This window comes from Egretta garzetta, unplaced genomic scaffold (genome assembly GCF_000687185.1).
Source record: "Egretta garzetta isolate BGI_Z169 unplaced genomic scaffold, ASM68718v1 scaffold197, whole genome shotgun sequence".
Classification (NCBI taxonomy): Eukaryota; Metazoa; Chordata; class Aves; order Pelecaniformes; family Ardeidae; genus Egretta; species Egretta garzetta.
This window is the reverse complement of record NW_009260274.1, coordinates 2,018,899-2,032,691: the sequence shown is the minus strand read 5'-3', so window position 1 is coordinate 2,032,691 and position 13,793 is coordinate 2,018,899. Positions and strand designations below refer to the sequence as shown.

General features: G+C 39.9%; 1 protein-coding gene across 1 annotated transcript in view; it reads left to right on the top strand.

The window, feature by feature from the left end:
* The window catches only part of LOC104129525 (von Willebrand factor D and EGF domain-containing protein), a 349,890-nt gene that overhangs the window by 82,179 nt on the left and 253,918 nt on the right, over positions 1-13,793 (top strand). Inside the window, exon 11 of the mRNA XM_035897887.1 lies at positions 1,538-2,481. Coding sequence (XP_035753780.1) covers positions 1,538-2,481 — 944 coding nt within the window. The remainder of the gene's footprint in view (positions 1-1,537; positions 2,482-13,793) is intronic.

The following is a 13,793-nucleotide window of genomic DNA, read 5'->3' as shown; positions in this document are numbered from 1 at the left end:
ATTCTCATTTGTGTTTTAAGTTTCTGTCCTGATTCTGGACCAGTTTCTGTGATTTCCATTAATCTATTAATTATGAAATATTTACCTAGAGCTTCTAGTTTTTGTAGTGGTCCCTCAAAGAAAGAGCTAGTTCTGCTGCCTTAATTTAGGTTTACAGGTAGTTCATGATGCAAGTCTGGGCAGCTTCAGCTGCAGGTACCACCACCACGTTGCCCAAAGGACTAGAGGTTGTTTCAGTACAACCTCAATCACAAAATATGTTTTATTGCCCTAGAGTGTAGGAAAGTGCAGAATAGCTTGTGCATTTCTGCAAGCACAAAAGCCGTCTGGTTGTTATCACGTTGTATTCTGCTGCGCCTGCATATTGGGTAAAATGGTTACATAAATGTCTGGGCTCCTGTTTCAGAAACAGCATTAGTTCTTTTTTCCTCTGTCACCATGATTGTGTTATTTAAAAGTAGTATTGTATCAGTGATCAAAATAATAATGTCATATGTGACATTTTCAATATGTATTGGAAAAAATGAATAAAGGTAATTACGCTTCCTACAACAAAATCTAGTGTCTTGCTCCAAAATGTTGGCAAATGCTCTCACTTTCCTGAAATGTCTGCATTGTGTCTGCAAGACAAAATTAATGCCAAAATAATTTTAATTTTTTGGTGATATTTCAAATTTGTCTGGAAATAAAGTGTTGCCAACTATTGGGACAAGAAGCATATCTTTTTCTATGAAGCTCCAGGATTCCTCTTGTGCTGCACCAGTAAGATCAATAGATCTTGCGCTCATGAAATTTCCAAAGAAACTTTAATCATGGCTGTTTATTCAAAGTGAACTCTCTAGAAGTCCATCCATCATTAAAGCTGGACTAAATTAAAAATGTGAAAAAAAAAATCACCTCACCTTACCTTATGTGATAGCCTAGCCCTATGGTCAGTAGAAAGCTGCTTTGTGTCAAAAGAAAAACTCAAAGAAAGCTCCATTGGAAGACAAGAATTAAATGAAGTATGCATTAAAAAATATAAAGAAAAAAAACCATTCAAAAGAAAAAACATAGTGATCCTAGTCTTAGAGGAAATACCTGGTAAGGAGAGCACAGGCAAATAGATAAAGATGATTTTCATAATAATGCATTTGAAACAAATACGTCTTTTTTGTCATTCTCCAAGCTGTATTTAAGTCACACCAGGGGCAAGTCCAAGGCCTTATTTCATGTGCAATTTGCAAAGGGTAACCTGCACCTTAGAGAAAGTTCTGCAAAGAGGAGTCAAGCAGTTAGGCAATGCTCCAGGAAAGCACTTAAGCATCTGTTACTAAAAAGTCCCAGTGTAGTGCTAAAAAATGTACAGGACAACTCAAGAAGGCCAGTGCGAAAGCAACTAAAGAAAAGAGAGATTAAACTTAAGCAGTTCCTTAAGTACTTTGGCAGACTGGGAATTTAAACATTCCCCAGCCTCAGGGAAAGAAAGTTGACTTGGTATTGTAGACTAATTTGTTGAAAGTTTCCTCCCTCTAATCTCTCTGTATTTTAAAATCAGAATACCTCCAGGGAAGAGTTTATTTGACAGGACTCCAGCACCTTCTGAGGGGAAACAAAGGAAAAATTACTGCAGATGTCAGAGGGAGAGCACTAAGTCTGTGCCCGTGGTGAACACGCTGAATGCCTTCCAGACTCCTTTCCCTCAGTCCTCTCGTTGCCATTATGATCACGTGGATTACACCTCTGCGATCCCGTATGTTGATGTTACGTCAGAGTTTGTCACTCGCTCAGAAATAGAGTCTACTTTAAGAAAAGATGAGAAACTGTCAACCAAGCCTTCTGATCAAAGCTATCTGCCTAAATCAGTCCAAAAGCGAGGTAGCCCTGAGGGTAGACTAAAACCTCATGCACGCTATGTTTCCATGAAAAACAAGAGTTCCATTAACTCTACCAAACAAACAGAAGACCTACGGAGAGCAAAAAGGCAAGAAGACTATTATGAGTACTCATCCTTTCACCCATTGCATGGCCCAAGCCAGAGAGACTCAGAGAGCTTTGCATATTTTTTCCCAGAAGATTACTTTGAAGGGATTCGGACAAAACTTCCACTGTCATGGCCCACTCCCAATGGCCTAACTGCCACCAAAGCTCAGGAGATTTGCTACCAAATTCTTGCAAATTCCACCATTGGTTTAGTGTGCAAAGGTCTCCTTGGAAAACAGATGGATGAGGCAATTGATATATGCCTTTTAGATCTGCAGCTCAAAGATGATGTGGCTTGGGTGAGGGCACTGATAGCCCTTTTGGAAAATGAATGTGAAAGAAGAGTGCTAGGAAACAGAAACAGAGTGTTTCATGTAGGAAACCAGCCATCTGCTACCCAGAAGGAAATCCTCACCGTCCTCCAGTGCCCGGCTTTCTGTAACGGCAATGGACAATGTACTGAACTGGGCTGCCAGTGCTTTGAAGATCACAGCTCCTATGATTGTAGCATTGCCAAAAGTAAGTAAAAAAATTCCGTTTGTTCCTACCCTACCCATCTTTCCATGGTATTAGAGTTATTAGGTAGAACATCTGCACAGAGTTGTTTGCTCTTCAAACAGTGCTACCAGTAAGATATTTGATGAATTAGTAATCAGTTTTTGACCTTGAAGAGACGATCAAAATATCTGGTTGGCTGGTCCGTCGCTTTTTTGCCTCAGTAACTTTTTAAAAATGGATTTTACAAGCCCCTTAGCAAATTGGTTTTGCAGAAGTGATTTTCTTTACATCTGATCTATCACCGGCATGCTGACAAGCAAGCTTCTGACAAAAAAAGAGGGTACTGTTCACCTTGTGGTCAATATTCATGTTAACACTGTATAGATCCTTTTTTTTTTTTTTTTTTTTTTTTTCCTGATCAACAGAGAATAAAATTTGAAAATTATTTTCAAACACTGTACCAGTATAAAAAAAAATTTAAAGGGACAAAATGAACAGGTCATGTTGTCAAAGCCATAAAATAGCTACAGGACATATCCAAACCTGCAGACCTGATTCTGCAAATATTTATGAATTACATTTACACAGGAGACTATCCCACTAGGTTGGTTTCCTCTTTACAGTTCAGCCCCTCAATGGATAAATCCACGACTGATGCAAGTACTGACAGTGCTTGAAACTAAGCACAGGCATAAATGTTAGCATTAATTTCATAATGTAAGCCCTGCCTCAGCAAACCACAGAAGCTTATGCCTGAAGTTACAAAAAGAGACTTAAGGCTCAGCCGTAGAGTTGAGTTCCTGCAGCTTAAGAAGTAACGGTATTTCAGCTAAGCTGAAATGACAAGATATGCTCTCTTAACCCACCCTAAATGTGGGGGAAAGCCTTTTTCTGTGATGCTTAGGTCATTATTCTGTATTTAGGACAGGTAAAGCTCATATCTAGGGTCAGTCGCCATGGCTTAGCTGAGACATCCAAATCTCCATCCAGCCGTGGGAGCTCAGCGGCACATCTGATAACCCAACACATTTACTAGCCAGGATGGGATTACTCATGTGTTTCACAATAAACACGTCTTCAGTCCACTGATTTATAAAGTGGTAAAATATATCCTGACATTTTGTTGTTGTTGTTGTTAATGGCAGGCTAAAATTTGCAGGATCATTTCCTAAATTTGGAGGAATTCATTCTCTTTCACGCAGAGAACAACTGACACCAGTGACTGAAAAGCGAGTTGAGCAATTTTGCAGTAATTTGCCAAATAGACAACTCAATGTTTAACTTCATTTCTCTGTGATACAGTCAGGTTAGGGGGGGTTGCTTAGACCAGATTTTTTATTTTTATTTTACTTTGCTATGGTTGAAATCCTTCAGATTAGAGGAATAAAACTTCAATATGACCTTTCAAGTAAAAGCTAATGGCACCTTGTCTTCTTGCTGCGACATCAAATATAAACAAGGACAGAGTACAGAGCACGGCCTGAGATTGCACAGGGAGGTGAGAAGTGGAAAACAAACATACATCAGCTGTGGCAAACACTCCGTAAACCATTACTACTCCCCGGTCTGGCTGCTTTGTCCGTCTCTCACTGCCTTTGCATTGCTTTTCTCCAGTTGAGGAAAATGTGGTAGCTGGTCTTTGCTTCAGATCACTTCTCTTTGGGGAGTCTGGTTTATTGAGTTCAAAGTACATCAAATTATTCCCTCTAGTTTTCCAAAGAGTCGCTGTCACCCCGAGTTCCCCCAGCAGACTCCTGCTCCACTGTCCTGGGGCTCCTGGGGGTCTCCACAGAGTGAGAGATGCTCCACGGAGGCTGAGTTTTTGGCACAAGCATCCTTATGCTTATCCTGGTCCCTGAGGGGCACGAGCTTGGTGTTGGACCCACAAAAGAGCCGTGCTGTTGCAATTAGGAAAGTATAAATTTCCCTTACTGTTTATACTGCTGCATTTGCTGCGGGTGAGTTTGTTAGCGTCATGACAAAATTAACATTGACAGCTTCCGCAGTTTTCCTAACACAAGGCAGAAGGCCCTTTTCCAAAATTCCCATGCAGTTTTCTCAAGATTTCAAGGGCAATATTTCATTTAAAAAGTGGATGGCCTTTGTTCTGTTTATCACACTGTATACAACCCACATTACCTCAGCTGCAGCTAAGGACTCGTATATTTTTTTTTTTACCTAATACCTGTAAAATACTTTCTGTGGGTGTAAACTTTAAGCACAAATATTATTTTTTATTTAAGAAAACCCACAGAACACATTAATAATTACTACTCAAGGAGAAGAATGCTTTCTAGCTAAGTAAAGCAAGCTCAGAAGAGAAAGCATTAAATAAAAATGTACTAGAAACTGCCATTTTAGCCACCAGGATTTATTTTTCTCTTGAAGAACAGGTAGTGGCATAACTCTGTGATGTGCAGTGTATATCTTCCCAAGGGTGCACCTGACCTGGGGAACATTTACCATTCATTTTTCTTTTTTCCACCATGCTGGTGAGATTATATGCTGCCCTCTCATCAACAGCTCTCCATCCCTAGAGGTGTAAGACAACAGTCACCCATGGTATATTTCACAACATGAACATACACTGGGAATTTACACATTTTTATGGAAGGGGAAAAAAAAAATCAAAATGTCACAACAGACTGTTATTAAGGCGAGTGGAATTAATTTAATTGCTAAAATCTTCTCTGCAAAATATAGATTTTATTTTTTTCTATTTGTAATCTATTTACTAGCTTGTACAGGGTAAAACCCTGAACGTGCACATGTTTCGCGTGGACAGACCACCCAGCCCATGGAAAGCTCCAAGCTGGTTTATGCAGGACAATTAGAATCTTAAAGAGGAACGTCTGTTTCCCAAATATCCTTGCAGACAATAAAACTACTTAGCAATTCATTGTGCATTCCACAACTTAAAGAAAATATTTCAAAATATTTTACTATCTGTTTTTCATTAAAATGGAAAAAAAAAAAGCAGCTGCTTAAGCAAACATAACTTAAAAAATAAATTTGCCCACAGACTAATGAAAAAAAAAATCCATTAACATTTTTGAAAGTTTATTCGTTAAAGAAAGGATCCTCCTTCCTATAAAAACCTGGGGTTTGTTTTGCTGGGTTTGGTTTGGATTGTTGGGTTTTTCCCCTGAAATGAAGACACTAGAAATAAAGAGGATCCATTTCCCGACTGAGTTTAACTAACATATCATAGCATTTACAAATGGGAACAGCAGCGATCAGAAGAGTTGCAAATACCTTCTGTAACATGGGTTCCACAAATGCAAAACACTTTGGAAAATATACCTCTGCATCCGTAAATTGCTATTGCTTGACTCTTCCCAAAGCACGTTCCCAGAAGAGTCCTCAGCTTCTCCATGTGATGGGTGAGTGGGAGTCAGCACAGATTTCCCCTGGTGTCAGTGGTCATGGTTTGAAGACTGGTATGGTACCAGTCCCTTTAACGAGATGGGCTTCCTTTAGTTTGGGGAACATAACATTGAAAATTAACTTCTCAGCACGTTCTGCGGTTCTCACCAGGTTTTCAGTGAAGACCAGTGGTTAAAACTGTATTTTCTCTTATACTGATTTCTGACCTTAGGCCTGTGCAACGATCTTTGCATGCTACTTCTGCATACATAGTATGTACCTGCAACCTTGATGTCAGAGAACACCTCTTCACCTAAATACTGACAGGCCCATAATCATTAAAAAAGAAGGACTCCAAATTCATCCACAGCTTCTAATTTATTTCAGAAGGTTTATGCTTGTCTTACAACAGCCCAAAATCAGAGCTTTGGACCCTGGAAACTGAGCTGACTGTAGTGGTTTTGGAAAGCAGTGGTCTGTAGGGCAATCAAAAACACAAGGGTCTGAATCCAGCCTCCTGGAGTAACCTTCTCCAGCTTCTGGATCCCTTGGTATTATGTCCTTACTGGAGGGTCAGTAATTTAATCTGGGTAATTTGATTTTAATTCCTGATGCTAGAGATAAAAACATACTTGATAAAGAAGAAATTAAAAACAGGATGCATCTTCTGGTACTCATTCCTCCTCCTCTCCCAGATATCCTGGTACCAACTAATGCTAGACTGGTGAAGCACCAGTACATGCTGGGAGGGCAATAGCTCAGCCAGCCACACCAGAGCCCAGCAGTGAGCAGGACCTGGCTGCTGGATGAGTCCATCCCTTGTGCCACTGGTACAGAGGTAATGGGAAGGAGAGACCTTTCAAGTTCAAGCTGACTTTGAGCAAAACTGGGGAAAAAAATATTCCAGAAGAGTAACAACCAGAGCACCACTTAACTTGCAGAACCTTCTCCTTTGTTTTTGGCGTAACTGTAGAGAAGCTAAGAGAAGATTTTGGACAAGAAATTGGTCTCAGCTTTAACTATGGAGAGGTGAAAGTACCGCCACGCTCTGGAGTGAATCAGTGTGATGAACTGCAATGACCTCCGCGTATTACAGATCATTTATGAATTCATTTATGAGTGATCCAGAATATTCTTTCTCTATATACAGAAACCGTGTATCTGTAAGAGTGCCTGATCTTGGAAACACAATGTAAAGCAGCTCTATACATCCAGCCAGAAGTCAGATCCCCTACAAGGAGAAATAAAATCTTAGGTCTGGCATGCCAATCACTCTGACATTATAATACTTGGGAAATGTCAGCTAGTTAATTTGGTACAGGCAAGCAAGATAAGTATTAGTGTGAGCTTTAGCTGTTCTTGATTTTTTTTTTGAGTCTTATTCACAACATTTTTTAAAAACATTTGCTTGGTTTAACGTTTCATAGGCAGAAACGTTACACATAGACAGCATGTGATGTAACACCTATTTGCAAGGAAAAGTACTACAGTGCCACACGGTAATGACGTGCTTCCTAAACAGCTGCTCACAAGACTGGAAGCCCTCAGAACTGAAGTCCTGTCGGTGTCACTACAGCCAGGATTTCACACCAGAAAAGGCCATTAGAGACAAAGAATTGAGCTCAATCTCAGAAATAAAGCTGTGTGTTCCAAGGGGAACAGCTTGAGCCCCCTCACTGGCAGCTCAGGCATCCTGACCTGGCTGGCAGCGTGCAGGCAATCAGCTCTGTGCAAACACAGGTGGGATAAGCCTTTGGGCTTTTCTACTAATAAGCAGAGGTTCTGTAGGAAGGGAAGAAAAGGAGGAGAAATTAAGAACTGAATTAGGTTCCTGCAGCACATATAAACCTGCTGCCTCTTTTACTTTCTTTTGAAAAAACAGGACCAAAGAAGCAGGAGAATGTACGTTGATTTTGGAAATTATAATCTTAAATGCCATTGTTAGGAAAAAATTATTTTCCAGGAGAAGTTACACGAGAAATGAAGGAGAAGGCAACTCCTTTTGCTGTCCATATACCTTCCCATTAGCTCCAAAACAAATCTCCGTCTAATTTTCTCAGGCTGGAATTATAGACTTGAATTAAAACTCCCCCAAGATCAAGGAGGCCATCAACATAATTCAAATATCTTTTCCAAGGTCATACTGCCAATCCATGATAATGTATTCTTCCACTGGTTTTGACCAGCAAATAATACACACAAAAAGATGGTTGTGCAGTATTTTTAGGGATCAGAATACAACCCATAACGTATCTGAAATAACTTTAAATGAAAACATGTAGAAAGAGAGAAGATGCAAAGTGTGGCTTGCAGACAGGCTTACTCCTCTGCTCTGCCTGACTCCAGCAGGAGCGGTCCAGGTGGCCAGAGCTATAATTATCCTCACATGAAAACTGCAATTTGGAGTTGAAAGGCACCTCTGAAATTTGGCAACGCTCCAGAAGCTTAGACTTTCTTAATGTTGCTTAACATTTCATAAACCGCCCCCCCTAACACCTGTATAAGGTGCTTAAAATGTCATTACCACCTGTAATTAAATGCAGAATCCAATTACTGCAGATAGCAAATCAGGTTGGTGCTTACCGTTTGTATGTATTGACCATGTTGCAAAAAAAAAAAAAAAAAAAAAAAAAAAAAATCAGGACTAGTAAAGCACACGTAGAGGGATGTAATACACAGATTGTATGAAGCTCTAAAGAGCAATTACAAGATAAAAGGTAATGAGGAATAATAAGGACAAATTAGCTTCAGTGAAGTAATGACACTTGAAGTTTAAATTTCTATGTGGAAAATTTTGGAAAAAAAATGGCCGGCAAAGAAATCAAAGAAAGCAAAAATGATGGTGAGAAGGTGAGAAGCTAACGTTACCTAACACACTTACGGATATCTCATTTTCATATCAATAAATTTCAGTAGTGTCATTAAGAAGCTCTGTGAACCCAAGTGCATTTTCAGAGCTGTGAACCACAACCACACAGGTCCCTCAGACCCATCTGCAAGAGCCGTTACGTGGACGACACTCTGTTATTTCTAGACTGATCATATAGACCTTTCTGAATTTATCATACTGCTTCAGGCTGAGTCTTGTTCACGTGTTCTCATTAAATAATACTATTTAAAGCACCAACTATTTAAAAAAATAAATTATACTGAGCAAAAGTATGGGGTCAGCTATTACAGTTCCTCAGGTGGGGTCTTCCGAATGACGATGTCTCCCCGCTATAGAAGAAAAAGCTCAGAGCTTTAATCAGGCCAGTCATCATGCAAGTTGAGGATGAAATATGTATTGTAGAAACCTCACTGTTTATATAACTGTGCTTTATTTTTAAGCTTAATTCCTGTTTTCCAGGACAAAGCATGAGGGAGACATTTAAAGAAAAGATTTAAATTGTTTTGAGATCCTCAGGCGAAAGGGGACAGGGTATCTCAGTTCTCTACATCAAACATCTGCTTTGGAGATTTTGTATGGGAACACATTGACTTTGTAATAAATATGTTTCTCCTACTTCTATCAGTTCAGTGGTCTTTAAATTCCAGATCATGGTGCCATAATGATTATTTAAGGGCTGTTAGTCTGTCAGGTAAATGGATACTTTCTGGCACATGCAATATGTGTTTTGGCAACGTGATACAGCACAACAGCGCAGAGAGAGACGTTAGGGTGTATTGGGTCAATAGAAGCTCTCCATCCATAAATTAGACTATACCAGTAAAAAAATGCATACCAGACTTTTCAAAGAAAAACAACTAATTTCCTAAATTGCCAGGATGTCTACAAAGAAACATTACTACTCACTGTATGTAATGGTGGTAGCTTCTGTCTCTGCGACCAGTCTGATGCGACCAGACCTTGAAGGGCAAATTACATCTTATATCACCATAAGGGCTCAGAAATAGAGTTACCTGGAATTGTGGAGTTTCTGTCTGATCCTCTTCACAAGAATTCCCAGGTTTTAAAATTCGTTTAGATTACTAGACAAGGGAAAAACACAACGAAGCTTTGGGCTACTTTGGCAAAACACTTTATACGGTAGTGAGGGTGCAATACACTTCAACAATTAATTGTATCAATTTTTCAAAATTGGATTTCAAAAGAAGAGTCAAACAGGCTTGTGAGAACAGCAAACACCATACTTACTACTATTAAACTTTTCTTGCCAAAACAGAGTGGTATTACTATAAAAGAAATTATTAAATAGCATTATTCTTTTAAAAGCTGTTTTTCTTTTCGATTAATAAGTCATTGGGCTTAACTCTCCTCTCCATTATAACAATTCCGCTGACTTTGGTGGATGTAGTGTTAGCAAAGTCACACTTACTCTTACTTTGATGAAGCTTACATTATCAAGAAAAAAATTAGGTCTCTTTACCAATGCTCTTTTCTTTTTCCTTTTTTCTCATATTGATTATTTTCTTCTCCATTCCACGGTGTTGAGTTTTCTTATCTAGCCAACTGAGGGAGGTTTGAACATTTCCTGTGCCTATGCCCCCCACCATTCCCACAGAATATGTACTTGTTCACTTGACAGCTGATGGACAGTAAGTGAAGCAGTGTTATTACATTATAGTTTAGAAGGTAATTCAGCTGTTTCTATCAAACAAATTTTTCTTCAGTAATAATTTCCGTAAAGCAGGGAACAATTCATGCAGATCTCTATATACTGTTGCAACATAAAACACACTTTAATATGCTGCTTCCATTCCACTGGGATTGCGTTCTTTACATAGAGCTTAAAGATATTAACAACATATTCTTATTTCCTTCAATTTGGCATCCAGCTTACTGGATAATATTGGAAAAGAGATAAAGAATAAATATGAAAATACATATTAAGCAATTCAAGATATTATTGGTTTCAGTTATTCAGCTTTTTCTTAGTTAAACAATTTCTGATTTAATACTGAATGCAAACTGAAAAAAAAAAAAGTTTGTTTGCAAAATACACTGTTTCTTTCTCCCAGACATCTACAGAGGAGTTGTCCTCATCTGAGTGAGCTATGAATCCTAATAATAATGGCATCTTATATGAATAAAATTATTCTACAGTGTCTACATATCTGGGCCATAAAAATATTCTTTTCACTCTAAAAACAAAGTTAGCATTAGTGGTCATAATTACAAAAGACATAATGAGTAAATATCAAGGCTTGGAGATTACTCGTCCAAAAATAATTTTTTGAACATAGGACTTACCTGCTTTTGAAAATATCACTGTCATGCTTTTAGAATGCATGAACACCTCCAACCACAAAAATTTTAGTAAGAAATACAAAATTTACAAAAGAAACATAGTTAAGAATCAAAACAACAAATAATTGTGAACCTAACCTGTCATTGATACATCCTGACTGACACCTGCGTAGTCTGTTTTATTCTGATGGAGACGGATTATTCCCAGTCACATAAAATGTATTTGTGGGTAATTCTCAGGGGCTGACAAGCTTCATGCTAGTTTTGAAGCTTTTCTTCTTTTCATGGAAATTTTAGTTTACTTTTTGATGGTGCAGATGCAATAAACACACATCTGAAAAGGCAAATGTAGAACCATAGAATCACAGAATAGTTTGGGTTGGAAGGAACTTTTACAGGGCATTTAGCCCAACCCCAACTGCAATGACAGGGACATCTTCAGCTGGATCAGGTTGCTCAGAGCCCTGTCCAACCTGGCCTTGAATGTTTCCAGGAATGGGGCATCTACCATCTCTCTGGGCAACCTGAGACAGTGTTTCACCGCCCCCATTGTAAAACATTTCTTCCTTACATCTAGTCTAAATCTCTTTTAGTTTAAAACCATTACCCCTTGTCCTATTGCTACAGGCCCTGCTAAAAAGTCTGTCCCCGTCTTTCCTAAGGGCTCCCTTTAAGTACTGAAAGGCTGTAAGGTCTCCCCGCAGCCTTCTCTTCTCCAGGCTGAACAACCCCAACTCTCTCAGCCTATCCTCATAGGAGAGGGGCTCCAGCCAACAGAACATTTTTGTAGCCTTCTCTGGACCCGCTCCAACAGGTCCGTGTCTGTCCTGTGCTGAGGACCCCAGAGCTGGATGCAGGGCTGCAGGGGGGGCTCTCACCAGAGCAGAGCAGAGGGGCGGAATCACCTCCCTCGAAGCTGGCCACACTGCTTTTGATGCAGCCCAGGGTAGGGTTGGCTTCTGGGCTGCCAGCGCACATTGTCAACTCATGTCCAGCTTTTCATCCACCAGTACCTGCTTCTAAAGCTTGCCCAGGCCCCTCTGGATGGCATCCCATCCCTCAGGCATGTCAACTGTACCACTCAGCTTGGTGTCACCTGCAAACTTGCTGAGGATGTACTCGATCCCACTTTCTATGTCATTGATGAAGATATTAAACAGTACTGGACCCCCGAAGGATGTGATGTCACTGATCTCCATCTGGACATTGCACTGTTGACCACTACACTCTGGATGCAACCATCCAACCAATTCCTCATCCACCAAACAGTCCACTCATCAAAGCCATCTCTCTCCCCATTTAGAGAGAAGGATGTTGTGGGGGATCATGTCAAAGACCTTACAGAAATCCAGATAGACGACATCTGTAGCTCTTCCCTTGCCCACTGATGCAGTCACTCCATCATAGAAGTCCATCAGGATGGTCAGGCAGGACTTTCCCTTGGTGAAACCATGCTGGCTGTCTTGAATCACCTCCCTGTCCTCCATGTGCCTTAGCATAGCTAAGATCTATTCCATGATCTTCCCAGGCACAGAGGTGAGGCTGACATGTTGGTAGTTCCCAGGGTCCTCCTTTCTATCCTTTTTAAAAATGGGCGCAATGCTTCCCTTTTTCCAGTCACCAAGGGCTTCACCTGACTGCCATGACTTTTCAAATATCATGGAGAGTGGCTCAGCCAGTTCCCTCAGGACTCTGGGATGCATCTTGTCAGGTCCCATAGATTTATGTATGTTCAGGTTCCTCAGGTGGTCACGAACCTGATCTCTTAGAGCGGGGGGGACTTTGCTCCCCCAGTCCCCATCTTGCAGTCCATTCGCTTGAGAGGTATGGGAAGAGAGGTTGCTGGTGAAGACTGAGGCAAAGAAGCTGTTGAGTACCTCAGCCTTCTTCTCTACTGCTGTTACCAGTTTGGCAGTCAATACATCAATACCAGCCTTAATCTACTGTTTTAACTCCCAGTTCTTTCCATTCAAAGCACAGACCTGGCTGAGCGGGAAGAGGGCTATTAGCTTGATAGTTACAAAGTCAATAGAAACCGAATTTTAAAAGGATATCAAATCCTCATGACAAGGGACATGGAAGGTTGCGTGCTCAGTGATCCATACTATTTCCTGCAAATCAGATCAGGGAGATTAGTCTTTTCTGGTGATTAGTTTATTTGCTTTAATGCAAAGCAGTGAAAGCAGTTCAGTGAAACATGTAGCTAAACAAAATAGTTTTCTGAAGTATATAGAATTAAATGCTAGGAAAGTTTACAAAATTATAGGTCTGATTTAAACTGACCAAAGCCAGACACTCCAGATGCATGCCTATAACTTCTTTACATCATGCACTTTGCAGGCACCATGGGAAATTTCAGCCTTAAATCCTCTTAAATTCAAAACAAAACAAAAAGCCCTGAACAAACAACCTCCTTCCCCAAATACTCACACATATGCACACATGACAAATAAGAAATTCATGACAGTTTATGAGCTATAGAATTAAAACCTGCAAAACATTAAAAAGTCTGATTTAAGGTCTGACCAAAGCTAAAAATTCAGAGCAAACTTGTAACACCTTTATATTATGCTTTATGTTGTGTAAAGAACCCACAATCTACCAGTACAGAATGTTCAACCAATTGTGAATAAAACCCCAAGCATAATAACCAGATCTTATTCTAATTCAGTAACTGTAATGATGAGAAAATTACTGAAAACAACCGAGTGGATACTAGCGTGGACATAAGGACCATGATGACACCCAGGAGCACCCTCGTGCCCAAATCCCTTTG